General features: G+C 42.1%; 4 protein-coding genes across 11 annotated transcripts in view; 3 read left to right on the plus strand and 1 right to left on the minus strand.

The window, feature by feature from the left end:
• Window positions 1–1,414, plus strand: part of LOC123512077 (frataxin, mitochondrial-like) — a 4,000-nt gene extending 2,586 nt beyond the window's left edge. For both annotated transcript variants that reach the window (XM_045268270.1, XM_045268271.1), the window contains exon 4: window positions 766–1,414. In XM_045268270.1, coding sequence (XP_045124205.1) covers window positions 766–1,014 — 249 coding nt within the window. In that variant the 3' untranslated portion in view covers window positions 1,015–1,414. The remainder of the gene's footprint in view (window positions 1–765) is intronic.
• LOC123512071 (germinal-center associated nuclear protein-like) overlaps window positions 1–10,738 on the plus strand; it is a 23,583-nt gene extending 12,845 nt beyond the window's left edge. Inside the window, exon 4 of the mRNA XM_045268252.1 lies at window positions 10,711–10,738. The gene's annotated coding sequence lies outside the window, so the exon portion shown is untranslated. The remainder of the gene's footprint in view (window positions 1–10,710) is intronic.
• On the plus strand, window positions 1,567–21,316 carry LOC123512074 (uncharacterized protein KIAA0825 homolog). Of its 3 annotated transcripts, XM_045268260.1 has the most exons (14): window positions 1,567–2,234; window positions 3,310–3,348; window positions 6,158–6,351; window positions 7,177–7,283; window positions 8,001–8,216; window positions 9,067–9,285; window positions 10,064–10,228; window positions 10,612–10,710; window positions 11,145–11,225; window positions 11,453–11,662; window positions 12,250–12,443; window positions 13,226–13,358; window positions 13,972–14,148; window positions 18,841–21,316. In XM_045268260.1, the coding sequence occupies exons 1-14, from the start codon at window positions 1,636–1,638 to the stop codon at window positions 19,045–19,047; spliced, it is 2,640 nt and encodes an 879-aa protein (XP_045124195.1). In that variant the 5' UTR covers window positions 1,567–1,635; the 3' UTR covers window positions 19,048–21,316. The 3 variants fall into 3 exon arrangements, with proteins under 3 accessions (XP_045124195.1, XP_045124197.1, XP_045124196.1); XM_045268262.1 differs by lacking the exon at window positions 11,145–11,225; XM_045268261.1 differs by lacking the exon at window positions 3,310–3,348.
• The window catches only part of LOC123512075 (peroxisomal acyl-coenzyme A oxidase 3-like), a 97,508-nt gene continuing 94,417 nt past the window's right edge, over window positions 20,216–23,306 (minus strand). For all 5 annotated transcript variants that reach the window (XM_045268264.1, XM_045268267.1, XM_045268266.1 and 2 more), the window contains one exon: window positions 20,216–22,425. In XM_045268264.1, the coding sequence (XP_045124199.1) occupies window positions 22,321–22,425 (105 nt within the window). In that variant the 3' untranslated portion in view covers window positions 20,216–22,320. The remainder of the gene's footprint in view (window positions 22,426–23,306) is intronic.

Raw genomic sequence — 23,306 nt, forward strand, 5'->3', positions numbered from 1 at the left:
TACTAAATTAACCCCTTCAGAACTGGGATGCATTTTTACCATGAGTTTTTTGGTGTGATTAGACAGTTTCATTCACATTAGGAAGGGTCTATGAAGATGGGAAGATTAATGCACAGTCTTCTATTTTGATTTGAACATAAGTTTCTGAAGCTGTTTAGAATTACCAAACAGTAAGCAGAATTAATATGAAAAGATGTCATGGTATTGAAGGGGTTAAGGGTGTGAGAAGAGGAGGTAGCAGTGTAGATTGAGGTGGTATTAATATTTCAAGAGGAGTAGAGAGAGAGGAAAATCTTGCATTGAGGGTTGCATGTTGTGTAGAGAAAGACATGAAAAGGGTAAGTTTAGAAATCCGTTGGGAAGAACAGACTGTGAGAGAGTTAGAAGGTGACATGACAAGGATGAACATGAGAAAAGCTTAATTTAATGTAAGACTGTGTGGGGAAGGACATGATAAGGATATGCATCATGGAAGGTTAGAAGACAATTAATTTTTTTTAAACACCATTATTGCCAGTGAAATGATCCACCACCATTGCCAATATGTTATAATTTTGCTTTTTTTTTCCATTTTGTCTTTAGATGCTTTCGTTACCAGTCATTAGAAAGACCATCCTACACTGTTCACCTTACTTGCCACTATACCACATCACAACTGGACTACAAGTGGTTCTTTTTTGTTTAATAATTTTTCTTGCCCTTGTCAAGTTTTCCGCTCACATAAAAGAAAAGAAAGAAAAAAAACCCAGCACCTTTCATTGGCAGAGTGGAGTGCTGACTGTTCACCTGGGGACTAATGGCACCTACGTCATCAACAAGCAAACCCCAAACAAGCAGATCTGGCTGTCCTCCCCCACCAGTGGCCCCAAGAGGTTTGACTTTCAGGGTGGAGTGTGGGTGTATCGCCACTCAGGGGAGACTTTGCATGGCCTCCTCACTGTTGAGCTCTCCAAGGTGTTCTCCAGCAATGTAGACTTCCTGGCCTGTGCCTTTGGGAGTTCTGAATCTGCTTGAGGCCTTGAGGAACTGAAACTTGTATATAACATTGATGAACTGAGGAACTGTATATAACTGGTGTTTGGAGAGGTTTGTGTGTTTGTGCAGGTTCTAAAACATTTGTGGACCTCTTGAGCTGTGGATGTGAGAGTGGTGAATCTGCCTGAGGACTTAAGGAACTGAGATGTGAATAATGTTGGTGTTTTGAAAGGTTTAGGTATCACTGCAGCTCCTTAAAAGTTGATGGACTTCCTGATCAGTGCCTTTGGGAGTTCTGAGTCTACCTGTGGACTTTAATCTACGACTGGCTGATTAAGAGTGACTGATAACTTGACTAAGACTGATGTATAATGTACTGCACATAGATATAGAACATAATGACACAAGAAATATGCACAAATATAGTGAGCAAATACGAGTATCAATACAAGAAGACTATGAACAAATGAAGACCAAACAACAGCAAAACAGCAAGACCATGGACAGATAAAGAAAAGCAGAACAGAACAAGACAACTATGAACAGGTAAAGAACAAAAACAACAAAACAGGGAAACCTTGAATTGATAAAGAACAAACCAACAAGACTGAACTTATTTGATCCACACAAGACACCTCCACCACCACCACCACCACCACAATGTCTGGCGGTGACACTTCCAAGCTGATCGGCGCAGTGAAGGACGGCCTGCACTCTGAATGGGCCGAGTTCAAGAAAACCAAGAAGGTGAAAGCAAAGTCGGTGTGTCCGTACGCCATAGGGGGCCTGCGGGACACCCCAGTGGCAGCTCTAGCAAGCATCAGCGCTGGAGTGTGTGAGTGGGAGGAATGTCTGAAGCACACCGTTGACCCCACAGTGGACCGGGAGAGAGGCGTCCTGCCTAGCGAGGTGATGGTGGGGGCTGACGGAGCAGTGTGGATGTACCCTGTCCGCCGCCACCTCCTGGTCGATGCGACAGGAAGCACAAGTGGGAGTCGCGCTTCATCTGCATCAAAGCCCGAGAGAAAGACCTCAGCTGTGGTGGTGGGCGGGAAGACGAGGAACCTGCCGCCCAAGGCCTCACTGATGGTGGCCGTGGAGCAGTCAGCCAACTACATGCTGGACCACGTAAAGAGGATGAGCGAGAGTGCCTACATCAATGGCAATAACCAGCTGCTCTTCATGTGTCTGGCCTCTGCCGCCCTCGTCCGCAGCCGCCTCAATGCTTACAAGGAGGTTCTCAAGCAGCCTGTCACCAAGTAAGCACAAGGCCTTGTACTTGTAGCTCTCCCGGCACTTGTGTGGTGTTGTGTTGTGTTGTGCATGGTTTGTAGTGTGGTGTAGTGTTGGGTGTTGTATATGGTGGGTGTTGCATATCCTTGTGTGGCTTAGTGGTGGTCAGTTGTGATTTACAGACTTTGAAGTGATGTTCCCAAATTTATTTACCTTGAGGTAGCCAGTGTTTAAATTGACAGACTTAAATAATTCGTTTTCACATTTATAGATTTTGAAGTGACTGGTTTTGTGAGAAATGGATAGAACCAGTTTTCAGATTAATGTACAGTACGACTTTGAAGTATCTCTTTATGTGAAAGAAAAATAGCACCAGTTTATCAGTAGACAGTTTCTTAAGGAAGGCAGTCTGTCTCCAGATTAAAAAAATCATCACAAAATCTAAAAAAATGAAATTAGAAACTTTATTAACAAATTATTTTTTTCAAGCAACATAACTTATTTCACTGTTGCTGCCATCATTCTATTAAACTACACTGTCTACTCTAACTGTTAACTCCCTTTGCTTCAAGATCTGACTAACTCTCACTTACAAATTCTATTAAACAATTTCTGAGGACAGTAACCCATCATTTATATCCGTCTTCCTGCTGCCACTCTCTTCCACCATACCGTATCATGTAACCGTTCCTGCTTCTTCTAAGTAACCTAAACCTCACGTCACCAGCAATACTGAAGGACCATTACTCACCTCAAAACTTTATTCACTGTCCTTGTTTCAAAATCTGAGTAACCCCTGCCTTGAAACTCTTATTAAACAGTTTCTAAGGAACATTACCAACTTGTGACTTGTATACTTCACCGGTATCTGGACATTTCACACAGGAACTGCCATGTGTAGGCCCAATGGCTTCTTTCAGCTTCCTTTAATCTCTTGTGTTCCAACTTTATCGAGAATTTCCAAGGACAGCAGGCCATGTTTAAATCACAGCTAACCAATATGACCTAGCTAAACATTTCCCTTAGAGTGAGTATGGGCAGCAGCAGCAGTAGTGGTGTTGTGTGGCTGTGGCTGTGTAGTAATGTTGCATCTCTCCGTAGGTCAAAAAGCAACACGCCAACAGCCCCCACAGGATCAGAGTGAGTAAGCCGTCGCTCTGGTCGGCCTCCAACTGGAACTATATAAGCTTGCTAGACGAATGTTGATGTCTACGTAACAAGTGTGGAGACTCAGTAGGCACTTGCTCTCTGGGGTCATTTTGGGGTGTGTTGTGGCATTTGGTGGGTGGAAGGCAATGAGATGTGTTGGTTGGGATGTGTGTGTAGGGCAGAGTGTGTTTACTAGGCCTTTTTTCTGTACTAGAGATTGTTGTTTACTGGGGGGGGGTTACTTTGGGTTGTTAACTTTTTTTTTTCTTGTTTTTTTTTATTTAGTTTTGTAATGGTGTTTTGTTTGTCTTATGATTGCATTCAATTTACCTTTGTGTGTGTGTGTTTTTTTTTTTTTTTTTTTTTTATGTTATGGCCTATAGCGCCTGTAGACTTACTTAAAGAGTATATGTGGGAAGCGCTGTTAAGCTTCCGCCCATTAATGGCGCAGGCAATTCTATTTATAGTGGTACCTATATCAGGGCCCATATCACCACCCAAGTGCATCTTTGGTGTAACCATCTAGAACCTGGGTTTCATGGTGGTATGTAGGTAACTTTAGACCACTTGACAAATGGTATAGCTTCAAAGCAGTATGTGGTGGGATTCAAACCTACGTGTGGATGTCTGCCCGATCTCACACTGTTTGCTGTTTAATTGTGGTGTTTACTATTACAGTGGTTGTGGAGTTTTGTTTGTATTTTTTTATTGATATTGGTTTTTTGTTTATCTCTCTGGGACTTTGTTTATTTTAATCATGGTGAGGCTTGTTTATGTCTATCACCGGGAATGGCAGGATTGTGTTTACTATTCTAATTGTTTGGATTTTGTTTATCCTTGTAATGACGCTTTTGTTGATTTCTTGTTTATCCATCTTACCATGGGAGTTTGTTTGCCTCTTGCTGGGTCCATCGCTACATGATTGTGGGGGTGTGTTGTTTATGTTTACTCCTCTTTTGTTTATCCCTCTCCATGATAATCAGTTGTGAAAGTTTACCTCATTATATTTTGTAATAGTTTCAAGTACTGGAGCTTGCAGTGGTGGGATTAGCCTATTGAGTACCATGACACATTCCCCCATTCATTCTGGTTACTGTTTGGTAATTTTATACAGCTTCAGAAACTCATATGGGGGATTAAGAAAGTGAAGACCGTGGCTATTAATCTTCTGACCTCCATAGACCCTCCTTATGTCAATAAAATGGTCCAATTGTACTGTAATCTCAAGGCAAAAAATTGTCCCAGTATTGAAGGGGTTAATGTTGCTGTGATATCAGTGTATCCATCTGAGGGTCAGGCTTGGTTAGGTCAGGTTTAGATTAATGCAGTTCTTTGATTTTGCAGGTTTATCCCTAAGTGAAGATCTGTCGTAGATAATTACCTCACCTTGTCAGCAATGATCGGTTCACAGTTCAAATATTCTGTCATCACTGCAGAATTTCTTGATTTTTTTTAAGTGTTAACTTGAAATGCTTATCTTTTTAGGTTGTTGCTTATGTGACATCGCTTCCATAGCCCAGACAGTAGATAGTCGCAGTAGCAATAGTGTTTTTATCTCATTCTTCTGAAAACCCCCATGCAATTTTTCTCTACTGCATGGTTCTTTTTTCATATATATATATTCCTGCTGGACATGGCTGGAGGGAGCGGTGGGTGGGTGGGGAGGAGCCTTGGCATTTGTTACCTTACAGCTCTTACCTTAGACTAGATAGCGTGGCTTACCACATCTGCCTCATACGTGCCAACAGGTCGCTGCTGTTTGTCCTTCTCAAGCCAGCACGTGAAGCAGGTTGCAGCAGCTAATATTCTTGCTTGGAGTGTGTGATGTTTGCCTCCCTCCCTCATTCCCTCAGTGCTGCTTAACATTCCTCCCTTACAACTTCCTCTGTGTGCTCTGCCTCAGCCTCCTTCCCTTTCCAGTGTCAGTGGAAGGGAGAGAAGACTTAAGCTGGTGTTCATAATGTGGAGTGTTTTCAAAGACTAGAGGAGACTTGCATTCACATTCTTGAGTGTCTTGTTCTCATATTCAGAGTATTTCAAAGGCCAGAGAAGACTTAGGATCAAATTGTTAAGCCTTCAATGAATAATAATACAAGCAAACAACCAGACAGGGTCACACACAAGAAGCTGAGTCTTAGAGAAGCTGTCAGTAGGTAATAAAGTACTGAAGACTAAGAGTGGAAGCAGAAGAAAAGCAGATAGGCACACACACAACAAGAATAAGAGCAACAACAAGGCAAGGAGGAGAACACTTAGTACCTCCTTCACTCACACACTGATCCACCCTTCAGAAATGTGATCATCTCTGTAGCCTTTGAAAAACAATGAGAGGAGAGTACAAGCTTGACTTAAACATAGATGACTGGAAAGCAAACAGAACTGATCCACACTCTTGTCCACCCCAAAGAAATCCAGTCATCTCTGCAACCTTTGGAAAGTGATCACAAGAAAATGATGCACTTAACTCATTCAGTACTATAACATATCCATTTTCATTCTGCTTACTATTTGATGATTTTATACAGCTACAGAAACTTATGTGGGCATTAGAATAGGGAAGACTTTGGCCCATAATCTTCTGATCTCCATAGACCCTGCCTAGTGTAAATAAAATCGTCTAATCATACCCAAAACTCATGGTAAAAAAAATAGCATCTCAGTACTGACGGAGTTAAGAATGAAAGCAAATAAGCAGACAATACCACACAGGCTTGGCTCATAACACACAAGAAGAGGAGGAAGAAGGCAGGGACAAAAACCAACTCTCACACCTTCACTCACACTCTATCCATCTACCCAGGAACCTGACAGCAGCTCTGGGGCGGTGTGGGGAAGTGGTGGAGTTCATGATGCAGAACATTCTGAGCTACAACTGTGACATGTTGTCCCTGGTCCTGCACGACGCACCAAGCCACGACTGGTTAAGTGCCAAGCTGTACCAGGAGGGCGCCCGCTGCTCCCTCACCATTCAGATGTGGGCCTTCTTCATGCAAGGTGAGATGTGATGTGGTGGTGCTGTGGTGTGGTGTGATGTAGTGTGGTAGTGAGCTGAGGTAGGGGTGATATGAGGAGATGTGAGAGAGAGAGAGAGGTGGGGGGGTGGGGGCTGGAGTTAAAGGTGTAGAGAGAAGAATAGAAGCTGTAGGAGGATAGTTTAGAGATGGAAGCTTTGTGCCAGACTATTAAAAGGTTTGATGTCTAAAGCAACAACAAGAGTCTCACCAAAACCTTTAAAAGAGGATCACCAAAGACTCAGTAAGGAAAGCCAAAAGATCACCAGTAAAGTGGCCTAGATGCAAGCCATACTGGTGATTAGATAGAAGATTATGAAGTGACATGTTTAAGCAGCTTCCTGTTGAGAATAGATTAAAAAACTTTCGATAAGCAGGATTTTAAAGCCATAGAACTTTAGTTTGAGAGATTAGAGTGGTCACCCTTTTGGGTAACAGGGAAACTTCCAGCAGGTAGGAAAGGTAGATGTTAAACCTTCAATACTGAGACACATTTTTACCTTTGATTTTTTATTGTGATTACACAATTTTATTTGCATCAGTAAGGATCTATGGAGGTCAGAAGATTAATGGCCATTGTCTTTACTATTCTAGTCTCAACATATACTTCTGAAGCAGTCTAGAATTGCCAAATAGTAACCAGAATGAATATGAAAGCACGTCCTATTATTGAAGAGGTTAATAGACAAAGTTGGAAGAGTAAAGATGACAGTGATAATGCAATAACAGTGAGTAAACAAACAGAAGGAACAACACCAAACAACAACATCAAACAGCACAGATTAACACCCTCCTCTCTCTTTGGCAGGTTTGCGTAATGATCTGTGGCGCTTCACCTCCCCACGCATCAGTGAAAGCATTCTGGCGAGCATCTTCACCGACACTCTCAGCCTCATGGTCACCCGCTACTCCCAGGTACTCTGCAGGGCTGGGTAGGGTAGGTTAGGGTCAGGCAGTATTGGGTAAGATTGGGTAGCAAAGGGCACAGCATTGCAAGACAGGCAGTTATGGCTCAGAATAGTTTGTTTAGGGTCAGAAACTGTTGGGTTAGGTTGGGTAGTGAAGACAGGGGAAGTTATGGCTAAGAATGGTTTGAATGACTCTCTGTACAGCTACTGGGAGGTGAGTGTCCAGATGTGTGGGGCTCATAGTGACTGGGGCTTCCTTGATTTGGAAAACTAAATGAGTTGAGGTTAACATGGATAAGTTACTACCCTATATATTTAGACAATTATAATGGACCATATTTATTAATAGAAATTATCGTACCAATGTGATGTTGCTGTGGTCAATAAACTATCTGTCTATTTATCTGTCTCTGTGTCTATCTCTGTCTCTGTCTCTGTCTCTGCCATTGTAGATAAAGCACAAACTCATCACTTGATTCTATATTTTCATCTGCTCTTGACATGGTTCTCTATTCCCCTCTACTTCCACACAACTCTGCAACATTTCCCTCTACTTTCCACACAACTGCAACATTTCCCTGTACTTTCCACACAACTGCAACATTTCCCTGTACTTTCCACACAACTCTGCAACATTCCCCTGTACTTTTCACGCAACTCTGTAATATTTCCCTTTACTTTCCACACACTTCTACAGCTTTCCCCTCACTCTTCTAACCGACAGATTGAGACAAGTGACGTCCGGCTGCCCCAATACTGTGGTGACATTACAGCAATCCTGACCATCGTGGCGTCCTTCCTGCCGTCCCTCATCACCTCCCCTGTCATGCTGTTCAGTGTCAGAATCCACGAATCAGTCGCTCTACCCATCCATCGCCGTGCTGACCTGCTGCTCAAAGTGGCTGCCCTCAAGTGTGCTCCCATTGAGAACCTGGCTCGAGTAAGATTGCTCCCATATTTTGAAACATCTGCGCCTCACCCCAACTATTTTCAAGGGTCTCATTGAAGTTACACAGACTGCCCCCATATTTTGAAACACATCTCTGCCTCACCCCCCCCACTATTTTCAAAGGTCTCGTTGAAGTTACACAGATTTTTTAATGGTCTTTCTGTAATTTGTGTCTTGTTGATAAGGTTTCTGTATTGCCAACAGAATGAATTACCTTTAGAACTCGGCTAATTGTCTCTGTGGCCCTTAGAAGAGAGTTGTCGTGAGAAAGAGAAGTGTTTATGAATGTGGTACTCTGTGGAGCTGTGTTGGGGTAAAGATGAGCAGTGATTCAGTAATGCTGTGTTGAGGAATGTGAAGTGTGTATGTTGGTGTGTTAGTTAGGTGTGTAGATGGCTCAGGTAAGACTGTGGGGCTGTGCGTAAAGATGAACAGTAATTGAGTAATGGTGTTTTGAGGATTGTACAGTATGTGTTGGTGTCCTTAACCTATTTAGTACTGGGACACATTTTTACCATGAGGTTTGTGTACGACTAGACCATTTTATTTACATTAGGGAGGGTGTATGGAGATCAGAAGATTGATGGTCACAGTCTTCACTAATTTAATCCCCTACATAAGTTTCTGAAGCTGTATAAAACCACCAGATAGTCACCAGAATGAATATAGAAACACGTCATGGTACTGAATGGGTTAAGTGTGACCCTGTTGATCATGCGGCCTTGGCAGTGTGGTGAAGAGAAGAGTGTGACAAACATTACTCTATTTGGAAGACTGTATTCCTGTCCATTTTGATCTCTCCTTCCTTTCTATATTATCTTAATCTAATCTTATCCCACAGGTGTTTCAGAAAGGCTTTGACAGTGCGGTGAAGAGGAACAGTTATCCAGAGAGTGTGACGAGCATAGAGTCCACCCCAGCCTGGCTCACCTTCCTCAACCCGGCCCTGTTCCCTCGTGGCAAGACCTCTCTCAGCTACTTAGGGGATCAGGTGGCTGTGTACCTCACCCTCCTCACTGCCGCCAGCCGACCCCAGCCACAGTACTCCCTTATTGTGCGGGTGTGTGTCTGTATGTGTCTGTATTTGGCATGTTTTTTTTTTTTTTTTTTTTTTTTTTTTTTTTTCCTTGTGGGCTTTTCACGAGAATTTTTGGGCTAAAGGGGATACTTTTTGGGGTACCTCCTATATCTAAAAGCCCATCCACGAGGAAACCATTGCCCCGAGTGAGGAAGCCCAACCTACATTCAAACCGTGGACAGGATTCGAACCCATCTATTTATACGTGATGGTGTTCTAGCAAAGCTCATAGTGTCCTGTCTCCATATCTGTGTTTATCCAACTTTTCTTTATATGTATGTTGGTTGCTGTAACATCTTTTTCACTTATGCCATTCCAAGTTTGCTCAGTTCTGTGTGGAAAAGAATATTTCTTGATGTCCCATAAGCTCTTCCATTTCATTTCAACATCAGGTCTTGTCTGTCTGTCTTTTCAATGTGGTTAACTCTACTTTACATTAATATTAGATCTCTTTCTCTTCTGTCTTACTAAATTGGCAGTCCCATTTCCTTCAGTCTTTCTTCATAGGTTAGGTCGTTCAGTTCTGACGCCATCTTTGTAGGAATCCTCTGAATCCTTTCCAACTTCTTTATATTTTTCTTCACAAGCAGAGACCACACCACTGCTGCATATCCCATTTACTTATTGTCTCCTTTTTGCTTTGAGAACTGTCTTATTATGAAGTTAGAAAGTGCATAACCAGCTAACCAAAATACAAATTAATAAAAATTATCACAATAGGAGGTGAGGAAGCTTACACTGACAGCACCTTTGTTCCCAGGGGCTGCTGATGCGTCACTTCCTGGGCACCAAGACCATCCTGAGGGGGTTGCAGGACACACCAGGGCAGGTGACACGTGGGGAGCCCTGTGGTGGTCCACTGTGTATGCCCCACCTCTGCACCCCGCCCCTCATCCCCCACACTGTGTATGCTGCTGTGGCCCAGGTAGGCTGTGCTGGGGATGCTACAACTGGGTGACTGCTGTGTCTGTTCTCTCTCTCTCTCTCTCTCTCTCTCTCTCTCTCTCTCTCTCTCTCTCTCTCTCTCTCTCTCTCTCTCTCTCTCTCTCTCTCTCTCTCTCTCTCTCTCTCTCTCTCTCTCTCTCTCCTTTTATTTTTTTTACATAAGAGGATCACTGGCCAAAGGGAAAAAGACTGCATAGAAGTGTCAGTTTTGAAAGAGATGCCAAGAGAATCATTGAAAACTTAAGGATACGTGTCTTGAGACCTCCCTTCAAGAGTATTCAGATCATAGGATGGAGGAAATATAGAAGCGGACAGGGAGTTCTATAGAGTGTTGTGTGAAGGAGTCTTGCCTCTCTCCCTCAGATCCTGGTGCTGTGTGTAGACTGTGTGCCGGTGCTGTGCAAGATTGCCAGTCCAGGGATCAAGGAATCTGGGTTGTGGGACTCCTTGGATCGCACTCAGGTGTGTGTGTGTGTGTGTGTGTGTGTGTGTTTTAATATTGTGGCCTATAGCATCTGTAGGTAACTTGAAGAGTATTGGAAGTGCTATTCAGCTTCCACCCATTAACAATGCAAGCAATTTTATTTATAGTGGTACCAATATTAGGGCCCATATCACCACCTAGTGCATCTTTAGTGTAACCACCTAGAACCTGGGTATTATGGTCACATGTAAGTAACTTTAAATCACTTGACATAGGGCAAAGTATCAAGGTGGTACATGGTGGGATTCGAACCTACACGTGGACATCTGCCCGATCCTACACTCACCACTTTATCCATTAAGTGTGTGTGTCTGTGTGTTTGTCCAATGTCTTGCTCTTTCTCTAATATCACATTCAGTCTATAATGTTTCCCTGGTGAGTCTGTGCTGAAGTCAAGTGGTGTTGCCCGCAGGTGTGGAATGTGCAGCGACCGCCCTGGCACCACGCCCTCGTGCAGCTGCTCACCCCAAGTGTGGTTGGGGTTGTGGCAGAGGTATATCTCTCTCTCTCTCTCTCTCTCTCTCTCTCTCTCTCTCTCTCTCTCTCTCTCTCTCTCTCTCTCTCTCTCTCTCTCTCTCTCTCTGTGTGTGTGTGTGTGTGTGTGTTTCTGTCACTGTTGGTATCTCTGAGGCAGATCTCACTGTCTCTGTCTCTGTCTTGGCAAGGCAACAAAACATTTCTGAACAGACAAAAATAACTTGGGCAACTCTGTCTCTTCAGGTTCTGCGTGCTGTGCCACCTCAACCTCCTGCCAAGCCAGCTCACCCCAGCCAGCTGTCAGTGAGGCTGGAGCACCACCTGGCAGCCTGGACACTGCAGCTGCTCACAGGAATGGAGGGGATGGCTAACATGGTGCCTCTCTCTGTTATCTACACGGCACATGCTATCAATGGTTGTCTGCCGCCCACCATCAAGCCCACTGGAGGACATGTAGGCTTAGGGAGTGTTTGTGGTGTTGTAATAGTGGTGTTCTGCTTGTGTGTTTGGGTGTTGTGGTGTGTTGTGTTGTGTTGTGTTGTGCTGTGTAGCTCTTTGGAGGACGTGTATTCGGTTGTGCTATTGTGCTGTGTATTTCTTCTTTGTTGTGGTTATAATGTTTGAGTGTTCTGTGTGTGTATTTACCTAGTTGTATTTACCTAGTTGTAGTTTTACAGGGCCTGGGCTTTATGCTCGTGTGGCCCCGTCTCCATATCTACACTTATCCAATCTTACTTTAAAAGTATGCACACTCGTTGCAGACACTACTTCTTCATTTAAACTGTTTGTGTGTGTGTGTGTGTGAGATGCTGTGGATGTTTTTTGTGGTTTGTGTAGTAGTAGTAGTTTGTAAGTACTTCATACACACACACACACACACACACACACACACACACACACACACACACACACACACACACACACACACACACACACACACACACATACAACCAACAATACACCACATCTTCCCTATCTTCAACATTAACAACCGCATTCACCAACCGCTCAATGTTTCAACTCTCTCTCCCTGCACCCAGATCATCACACAGCTTGTGGTGAGTGCAATCTACTCCGTCATCAACTCCCGCGCCTCCCTGGACCAGCTAAGCGACACACCAATCACGGACGGGCAGTGGGACATGATGATTGCTGTCGGGGAACGCCTCTGCTCGCTCCACGACGGAAATTACGACTCTCACCTGAAGCGCATGACCATCGCCCTGCTGGCCCAGTGAGTGTGTGAGGCCGGCTTGCTCTAATTGACTGTTTGACACTTTGAAGGGATTTATTTGTTGTAGTAATGATGGGTAATGCATCTAGAGAGGAGTGTGTGGTGATTTTCTAGTGTCTTCTCTGGTTGTTTCTGTAGTTTATTTCTTTTTTTCTCCTTTTTTTCTGTCTTGTCTCATGGAGTGGTGTGTGCAGAGTTGACTCGTGTGTTTTACTCTTTCATCGCTGTCACTCGTAAACTCTGTAACTTTCTATCTGCTTCTGTTGTTCCTTGTGATGCTATTCTGTCCACCTTGATAATTGCATTTTTATCAATTCCTCTCCTCTAACTGATTCTTTCTCTTCAGCCTATATATATATATATATATATATATATATATATATATATATATATATATATATATATATATATATATATATATATATATATATATATATATCTCTCTCTCTCTCTCTCTCTCTCTCTCTCTCTCTCTCTCTCTCTCTCTCTCTCTCTCTCTCTGTCCAAAATATTGCTATTTTTACACTGGTTGTTCTTTTGATATTCTAATTACATGTCTCCTTTCCTCCCAAGACTTTTCGCTTTCTCTCACCTTTATTCCATCCACCTTTAATGCAAGAGTTAATCATTGTTCTCATTTATTCATCCTTTTCTTGTCATACTTCTTAGTCTGTACTTGCTCCTTCCTGTGACCTGAATTCTTTTTTTTATTTTTTTATTTATTTATTTATTTTTTTTTTTGCCATATAGAAAATGAAAATATAGAACTAAATTGCTTCCAGACTGGAGGACTTTGAGGAGGAGAGTGAGGAAGACAGCCTTGATGAGTACACAGATGAGGACGTCATTGAGAGTCTGTGCACGGCGCTGGCCAACACTGTGCTGTCCACGGTGCAGGGACAACACGCGCTGGTGGTGAGGCACTGAGCACTGACTGAGCTGTTGCTGGATAGGCTTTTACATTGTAACTTGACGGTGTATTCTTAGATATTTCAGTGTCTTATATGGGGAAGTGGAATTTATTGGGCTTTCATGGTTGTTGTGATGGTTAACAGGTTCCAGTGGAAGTCATTAGGGTTTTGAGAATGTTTCATGGCTCTAGTGATTGTTTAACTGAGTCTAGTGGAAGTTATTGGGATTTTCCAGAGTGTTTTCTTTGTTCTATGGACACATAGTTTAAAACGATCTGGTGTGAGAGAGAGAGAGAGAGAGAGAGAGAGAGAGAGAGAGAGAAGTAAAGTCATTTTAGAGGAGAGGAATTGATGAGAGTAAATACTTTTGACTACACTATATCAAAAGCATGCCTTCACCTGATTGTGTTTCTGTAATCACTTTTTGTCTGTTTACTACTGCTACTGCTGCTGCTACTGCTACTGCTACTGCTACTGCTACTGCTACTGCTACTACTACTACTACTACTACTACTACTACTACTACTACTACTACTACTACTACTACTACTACTACACTCTTACTCTTATTACCACCACCACCACCACCACTACTATTATGGGTGTCTCTTCTGTAGGTGGTGTGGGAGTTCTTGAAGAGAAACATGGAGTGGATGCAGGAGAGTCTTGGAGCGCCAGCCATTCTGTCCCCAGCCACAGAGCAGCCACGGCCACCTCTCTGTTTTGCCCCTGACCCACTCCTCTATAACCCTCTCCACTACTACAAGCGAGCCATCTACACACAGCTGGACCAGGTACACACACACACACACACACACACACACACACACACACACACACACACACACACACACACACACACACAGCATTTATGTGAAGAAAATTCTGGAGTTGGAAGGTAAAATTGAAAAACTGTTTGAAAAGTATGGGGGCCTGGAAACGAGTTATGACAATGTAATGAAAGAGTGTGCCGATATGAAGAAAGAAAATGAAGTACTGAAAGAGGAAGTTAAGCTAATTAAAGTGAATTGCGAAAATGTGGAGAATCTCTAGGAAAAGTGATGGAGAAGCAGGCTGAATGGAAAAAAGTCAGGAAGTGGAAAGAAAGGAGGTAAATTACAAAGTTGCAAGTCTGGAAAAGGAAATCAAAGAGTCTGGGGAGAAAACTTTGGGCCTTGCTGAAATTATAGATCAACAGATCATAGAAGAGAAGATTGCTGAGAAAGTGGTGAAGGTTATTAAGTCAAATGAGACATTGGTGAGGGAAACTGTAGACAAAAAGAGATGTGTGGTGATATTTGGTGTGGAGGAGGATAAGACACCGAGTAAAATGGAGAGAGAGAAAACATAAAAAGGTGATAAATAATATCATTAATGTGGTGCAGGAGGAGGAAAAGACCTAGTACAAGAAATAGAGGACTTCCATAGAATTGGAAAGTTCACAAGAGAAGGTATGAGGCCAATAAGAATCAAACTTAAGTCACAAAAGGATGTAGATGAATTGGTGGAGAAGTCATGGAGGCTAGCCCAGCAGGAAACAACAAGGAAGATTTGGTTGAGAAGAGATCTCGGTGAAAAGGAAAGAGAAATGTTAAATGAGTTGAGAAAGGAGGCTTTGAAAAAAAATGAAGAGAGGACAGAAGAGGAGAAGAAAGAGTTTTTCTGGAGAATCTTGGATATGAGACTGAGGAAGTGGTTCATAACCCAGAAAAGTACAGCAAGAAAGGACTAAAGAAACTTACGTATGAGCGGAATGTAATGTATTCCAACATAAATGGAGTGATATCGGGATTTTAGAACTCAACGATTACTTGAGGGACAAGAACCCAGATATTGTGGGTCTTACTGAAACAAAACTGAGAGAGGGAGAAGACCTGATGATGGTTGGAGAAGGGAAATATAATGTTTGGAAAAGAAATAGAGTAGGTAAGATGGGAGGAGGAGTGATGTTGCTGGTTAAAAAAGATATAAAGGTGGATCAAGTGAAAGAAGGTATGGGAAAGGCAGAAGTGCTAAAGATCAGAGCAGAAACTAATGAAGGAAAAAGAGGCACTACATAGTGGTGTACGTACCACCTAAGACAAATGCATGGTCAGTACAGGAATATGAAGAAATGATAAGTGATACAGGAACATGTCTGGAAGAAATGTTGGGTGGCTGTGAACGAACTATAATGATGGGAGATTTTAATTGTAAAGAGGTGTGTTGGGAGGACTGGTCAATGGAAGGATCAGAGACAACATGGGGAAATACACTATTGACACTGGCAATGGAAAATGTGTTAACTCAGTGGGTCAAAGAAGATACTAGGTTTGGAGGAGAGGGAGCATCGTCAAGACTGGACTTGGTCTTTAGTACAGAGCCAATGGTCATTGAGGAGATGAGGGTGGAGTGCCCTTTAGCAAAGAGTGATCATGCAGTTTTGGAGTTCAAGGTGATAGATGAAGAGAAATCTAGAAGAAATGAAGAATATAAAGTGGGAAGATGGAATTATGCCAAGACAGATTTTGGAAACCTAAAGAAATTCTTTCAAGAGACAAATTGGATGAAATTCAAGAGTGCTAAGGAGCAAATGAAAAGTGGAAGGAATTTATAAAAATATACAAAGAAGGTGAGAAAAATTTGTACCAATAAGACAACATAGAGAAGTTGGAAAGCAGGACTGGTTTAACGATAGATGTGAAAAGGCTAGAACAAGAAAAGAGGATGCATGGAAGAGGTGGAGAAGGAAAAGACGGATTAAGCAGTGGGAAAGTTACAAAAGAGCAAGAAATGAATATGTGTTGATTAGAAGAGAAGAAAGAAAGAAACAAGAAAAGGATATAATTGATAAATGTAAAGACCAACCAAGGCTTTTTACAGACATGTGAACAACAACATCAAAAATAGAGAAAGTATTGAAAGTTTAGAAGTAAATGGAGTATGCAGTGAAGATCCCAGGAAATGGCAGAGGCTATGAATGGATGCTTTCGGAAGGTATTCACAAAGGAGACTGCTTTTGACAAACCACTGGTAATGGAACAGAAAGGGATTATGAAGGAGTTTCAAGTAACTGTGGAGGAGATCAAGAATATGATGGGGAGTTTAGAAGTGAGAAAAGCTGTGGGACCTGATGGGGTATCAGGATGGATTTTAAGAGAATGCAGGAGCAACTGGCAGAAAAAGTTTGTGAAGTAATTGATGCCTCATTAAGGGAAGGTGTAGTGCCCCAAGACTGGAAAAGAGCTAACATTGTCCCAATCTATAAATCAGGTAACAAGAGAGACCCATTGAACTATAGACCAGTGTCACTTACAAGTGTGGTAGCTAAGATGTGTGAGAGGGTGGTGAAGAATAGATGGACAGACTTCTTGGAGAAAATGACATACTTTGTGAGTGTCAATTTGGTTTTAGAAAAGGGCGTTCATGCACGACAAACCTGATATGTTACTATTCGAGGGTGATAGATGTAATACAGGAAAGAGATGGTTGGGCTGATGGAATATATCTGGATTTAAAAAAGGCCTTTGATAAGGTACCACACCGGAGACTGATCTGGAAACTTGAAATGGTAGGAGGAGTGCATGGCAGTTTACTAAAATGGATGGAAGACTTTTGGTAGGAAGAGAAATGAGAACAATAATTAAGGACAGACCATCAGAATGGGGCTTGGTGGAGAGTGGAGTTCCACAGGGATCAGTGTTGGCACCAGTAATGTTCGCGGTCTACATAAATGACATGGTGGATGGGGTGTCCAGTTATGTGAGCCTATTTGCAGACGATGCAAAATTGTTAAGAAAAGTGAGATGTGACAAAGATTGCGAACTACTCCAGGAAGACTTGGACAGAATATGGAAATGGAGCTGTACATGGCAAATGGAGTTCAACACGACAAAATGCAAGAAAATAGAGTTTGGCAAGAGTGAAAGAAGAATCAGGAGTATGTACAAGATAGGAAATGAAGACATAAAACCAGTCATGAAGAAAAAGACCTTGGGGTGACAATTACCAATGACCTATCGCCAGAGAGACATATAAACAAAATAATTGGAGAAGTATTGAACTTATTGAGGAACATAAGAGTGGCGTCAGATATTTAGATGAAGAAATGATGAAGAAAATAATTACTGCAATGATAAGACCGAGGCTTGAATATGCAACAATACAGTGGGCTCCGAACTTAAAGAAACACATAAGGAAACTAGAGAAAGTACAGAGGGCTGCAACAAAAATGGTGCCTGACTTAAGAGATTTGACTTATGAAGACAGACTGAAAAGAATGCAACTTCCGACCCTGGAAAACAGAAGAGAAAGGGGAGACCTGATAGCAATATACAGAGTGATGATTGGCATGGAAAAATGGATAGGGAAGATCTGTGTATGTGGAATGAAAGAATGTCGAGAGGGCATGGGAAAAACTAAAATGGCCACTTATAGGAGAGATGTGAAAAATATAGCTTCCTCATAGAAGGGTGGAAGCATGGAATAGTTTAGACGTGGAAGTGGTCAACGCAAGGAATATTCATGATTTTAAGAAAAAGCTGGACATTAATAGATATGGAGACGGGACAACACGAGCATAGCTCTTTTGCCGTATGTTACAATTAGGTAAATACACACACACACGCCCGGTAGCTCAGTGGTTAGAGCGCTGGCTTCACAAGCCAGAGGACTGGGGTTCGATTCCCTGGCCGGGTGGAGATATTTGGGTGTGTCTCCTTTCACATGTAGCCCCTGTTCACCTAGCAGTGAGTAGGTACGAGATGTAAATCGAGGAGTTGTGACCTTGTTGTCCAGGTGTGTGGTGTGTGCCTGGTCTCAGGCCTATCCGAAGATCGGAAATAATGAGCTCTGAGCTCGTTCCGTAGGGTAACGTCTGGCTGTCTTGTCAGAGACTGCAGCAGATCAAACAGTGAATTACACACACACACACACACACACACACACACACACAAGTGGATAATGAGAAACTGATCCTGAGAGAAGAATATGACTTTAGAAGCACAAGATCGCATAGTAAGAAACTAAGGAAGGGACGATGTCTGAGAGATGTTAAAAAATTTAGTTTCCCGCAAAGATGTGTTGAGACTTGGAACAGTTTGAGTGAGGAAGTGGTATCAGCAAAGAATGTACATAGTTTTAAAGAAAAATTGGATAAGTGTAGATATGGAGACGGGACCACACGAGCATAAAGCCCAGGCCCTGTAAAACTACAACTAGGTAAATACACACACACACACACACACACACACACACACACACACACACTTCTGCTGTCTTACAACTGATACACCTTGGGGGAGTCTTATGTGCATGAATAAATAGTGTTTGCTGTATATACTATTTCTTCCAATTGTTGATGTTCTTTTTAGTCTGTTTCCCAGGAGAGAGTGATCAGTGTGAAGGGAGACTGAGAGATTGTTGTGAAGTGAGGTGGTACTGTAATCTGAGTGCCGCACATTCTGTTCATCACCATCAAGGGCACATTGCTTCCCTCTGTTCTCCAGGAGAGTCTGATGAGCTTCAAGGGAGACTGGGAGGCAGTGCTGTGGAGTGACCTTGGGCTGCCGAAGGGAACCATGGTGGAATTGATCAAGAAACGTCCAGAGTTCCAGAACAATGCTTACCTCAGCAAGAGCCAGATAGCAGCAGTCAGGAAGCTGAGGCCGCTGCTGAAGGACCCTGACGAGGAGGAGGAGGAGAAGAAACATTAAATACTGTGTGGCAGTGACAAGTGATCACTATGTGTGACAGAAAGTGTTTTTTTCCTCTCATTTGGTTAGGTTAAACAAACTTGTATTGTTTAATTCTTCAACATTCTACACTATCACTTTTTATATGTATTTGAGAAGGAAAAGATTGAGTTTTCTGGAGATTTAACAAACAACCTGTAATTCTTTAATCATTTTCTACAATATTACTTTGTAATGTCTGCTGCATGCAAGTACACTTTTTTCTGTCAAACATTATATCACAAGTGCTTTGTCCATCAGGGCCTGTGTGTTGACAGGCTGAGGCACAGATGCCAACCTCTCTCCAGCACAAAAAAAAGAACGTAAGGACATTGCTTCATGTTAAGAGTTTGAAGAGGCTGGCTTAGTTTGAGATGTAGGCATAGTTGTGATGAAGTGTAATTACCTGCCACTCTCACTCCCACAGTATTTTGTAGCACGAGTAGTCATCGTGAAATCATTTGTAAAGTCTCTTTTATCCAGATATTAACTTTTAGGTGGTGAGTTTAAGTTCTAGGCATAGTTGTGGGCAGAAATCTAGTCAGCAGCTACTCGCATTCCCTTTGCTTTGTTAAAAAGATAAGTGATATCGTGCCATTGTCTTCTCTGCAGCAGGGCTGATCCTAAGGTAACCAGAAAACTAAGAAATGTGAAGGTGTGGAGTCTTGTTTGGATCAGTGTGTGTGGGATTGCTGGCATGGTATATTGGAAGGATATGGTTGTATTTCTCTTATGTAACCATTTAAAATGCCCTCTATACTGACTGTACTAGTCTCTAGAAAGACCACACACATTACAGGATATAATATAAATTGGAGTAACTTTTTCTTAGGAATTATAAAACAAAGATATTCAATTACTTCAAAAATATCTTTATTCACTGTACATATCTAATTTACATTGTTCATATTGTTGTTCATATTGTTGTTGTTACTGTTCTATGTGTGATGTGGGGCTGTGGGGAGTGACTGTGGTTCTTAAACATACTGTGGGGGGAGGACATGCTGTGGCTCTGAGATGAATTGAATTGAGAGAGAGAGTGAGAGTAAGTGAGTGTTTTATGTGTCGTGGGGGCTGTGGTGAGTGACTGTGGTTTGTAAACATACTGTGGGGGTCCATACTGTGGGCTGTGGTGTGATGAGTTTTGAGAGAGAGAGAGAGTGAGTATGGTGAATAAAAGGGAAGGAGAAATGGGCAGTTAGTAAACAAAAGTATCACATCTTTGTCAAACAGAAGTGAATGAATTACTGTGGAGTGAATAGAAGAAAAACAAGAGTGGTTATGAGTTTCTACCAATACAACAGTGCAAAGGAAAAGTGGTGAACTGTAGTAAGGAAAAGGGTTAGGTATGTGAGAACACAGAGAAGGCTAACATGCAAGGCCAAAAAGAAAAGTTTAGTATGACAGAACAAAGAGGATGAAAATATTAACACAAGACCAAGAAGAAAAAAAAGTTTAGGAAAAGATTTAGTATGAAAGAACAGAGAATGGAGAACACTAACATGTAAGGCCAAGTGGGAAAAGGTTTAGTGCGAGAGAACTAAGAGGATGAAAAGATTAACATGAAAGGCCAAGAGGAAAAACTTTTCATATGAGAGAATAAATAGGATGAGAAGATTAACATGCAAGGCCAAGAGTACACTGAGTCTTCTGCTGTGCTGTCCCTAAGAATGAGTTTCCAGACTGATAGCTAAATGCATACATCAATAAAAATAGCTAGCCATATACATACATCAATAGAAATAACTATATATAAATAGCCTTAAGGTGCGTTTACACGATCGAACTATGTTCGACGGACAAAATCGTTACCATATCACAGGAGAAGCAGGATGATGCCATAAACGGTGAAACGATGGAAGCGGATCTGGCAACAAGCAGTGGTACCAGACGAGGGTGTTTACTACCGTTTCGAATCTGCTCACAGGGCATAGACCGGTGGAAAATGTTCGAAGGTGATGTCCGTTGGTAATTCAGGCATTTAATTCAGACTGTGTGACGTTTCGATGCTGCGAACACGGACAGTGTCCGGTACACCACTTGGTGCTCGCTTCTGACGTCATCAGCGAGCCTTTTCGCTTTCCACTGCTAGTTGGTAACAATTATGTCCGTCGAACATTGTTCGATTGTGTGAACACACCTTTACATATACACCAATAGAAGTAGCTGTATACATAAACAGCCTTATACATACAATAGAAATACCTGTATATATAAACAGGCAGACATGTAAATAAAACCAGCACCTTGATTCTTCTTTCCCTAGTCTTACTTTGTTTTTGGGGGTTATGATCGAGTCTTGGCAAGTCAGCCAAAAGGAATGACTTAGTGTACTGTCAAACCGCCTCAGGAATACAAGTAGCAAAGGTGAGTACTGGTAAATAATGTCAACTTTGTTACAATAATACATGCTGCCTGTGTACTGTTCGCACGCACTGGTAGACAGTGTGTGTGTGGAGAGCAAGTCCCCCTACATGAGCAGCTCAGAGCACCTGGTGAGGTTCTCTGGCCAAAAGTGCAACACTCCCACACCACACACTGGGACAGATGCTACAACCCTTGACTCACATCTCCACTTTCTTGTTGCCTTTGAACAGCTTTGCCACACTAAGGAATCAATTCGAGGTTATCTTTGTTGTGAGGTATGCATGTTAATTCAACTAACTACTACAGTGGCCATGCCTAGACCACTCAACACAGCACTGAGACACTGGCATGCCCACCTTCAGGATTAAAATCTAATATATATCTATAATTGCAATTTACCTGATGACCTTGCAGTTCAGCACCAAAACTTTAAAAACCAACAAATGAATCTACTTGTGATGCAAACCAAGGCACAGGAACACAAGTTTATGAATATTTTCCCTTTACACCTATATACCTGTTCCTGTGTCCTTGTTTCCACCCCCACTCAATTCATTTGTATTGAAAAGGCTTCCACAAATATACTAATGACAAAATACACCACTAAAGCACACCACCATTCACAAATACTTCAATATAATAATAAAATATATATCTATCAACAAACTAGTGATGAAATACACCACTATACATTCACAAATATCTTAATATGATTTCATAAAATATATATCTATCAACCAGCAGTTACCAGTTTATATCTTATGTTTGAATGTGATAAAGTGTGTGACTGTGTCCTGTCTCCACCACCCTCTATGGGAGCTGTTGGCTTGGTATACACACACACACACACACACACACACACACACACACACACGAGTGGGGGATTCACTACAGCTTTGAGGTTGGGGCAGCGTAGGTCATCTCCTGCCAGTGCTGCGGCCGACTTGTTGCGTTTGGTGCAGAAAACATTGCCGTCTTCATGTGCTGGTACACCTGAGGAAGACACGGCAAGGTGAGTGAAGGTAAGGTCTGATGGAGGCGAGGACAAGCTAATGTGAAGTAAAGACCTTAAGGGATTCATATCTCCAGACTTTTTGTATGGATTTTGTTATCCTTGGCCAACAAACGGCATATGAAATGAAACAGTATGTATTTACCTAGTTGTACCTAAGTTGTATTTACCTAGTTCTAGTTTTACAAGGCCTGGGCTTTACGCTCGTGTGGCCCAGTCTCCATATCCAATTTTTGTTTAAGATATGCACATTCTTTGCTGACACCACTTCTTCACTCAAACTGTTCCAAGTCTCAACATATCTTTGTGGGAAACTATATTTTTTAACATCTCTCAGACATCTTCTCTGTGTGTGTGTGTATTCACCTAGTTGTAGTTTTACACGGCCTGGGCTTTATGCTCATGTAGCCCTGTCTCCAATCTTACTTTAAAAAGTATACACACTTGTTGCAGACTCTACTTCTTCATTTAAACTGTTCCAAGTCTCAATACATCTTTGCAGGAAACTATATTTTTTAGCATCTCTCGGACATCTTCCCTTTCTCAACTTTTTACTATGCAATCTTGTGCTTCGAATGTCATATTCTTCTCTCAGGATCAGTTTCTCATTATCCACTTGGTCCATTTCGTTGATCAATTTATAAACCTGTATCAGATCTCTCTCCCTTCTTTGTTCCAGGGTTGGTAGATCCATAGCCTTAAGTCTCTCCTCATATGTCATCCCTTCAAATTCTGGAACCATTTTTGTTTTTTGTAGTCTCTCCAACTTCCTTATGTGTTTCTTTTTATGAGGGGTCCACACTACTCCTGTGTATGTGTGTGTTTCACTGTTTGATCTGCTGCAGCCTCTGACGAGACAGCC

The sequence above is a fragment of the Portunus trituberculatus genome, chromosome 32 (assembly GCF_017591435.1).
Source record: "Portunus trituberculatus isolate SZX2019 chromosome 32, ASM1759143v1, whole genome shotgun sequence".
NCBI classification, from domain to species: domain Eukaryota; kingdom Metazoa; phylum Arthropoda; class Malacostraca; order Decapoda; family Portunidae; genus Portunus; species Portunus trituberculatus.

Excerpts from the sequence above, each read along its gene's own strand:
- LOC123512074 (XM_045268260.1), top strand. The coding sequence starts at position 1,636 with ATGTCTGGCGGTGACACTTCCAAGCTGATCGGCGCAGTGAAGGACGGC. Across the intron at positions 10,229-10,611 it reads TGTATGCTGCTGTGGCCCAG|ATCCTGGTGCTGTGTGTAGA; the intron begins GTAGGCTGTGCT and ends TCTCTCCCTCAG. Across the intron at positions 12,444-13,225 it reads ACCATCGCCCTGCTGGCCCA|ACTGGAGGACTTTGAGGAGG; the intron begins GTGAGTGTGTGA and ends AATTGCTTCCAG.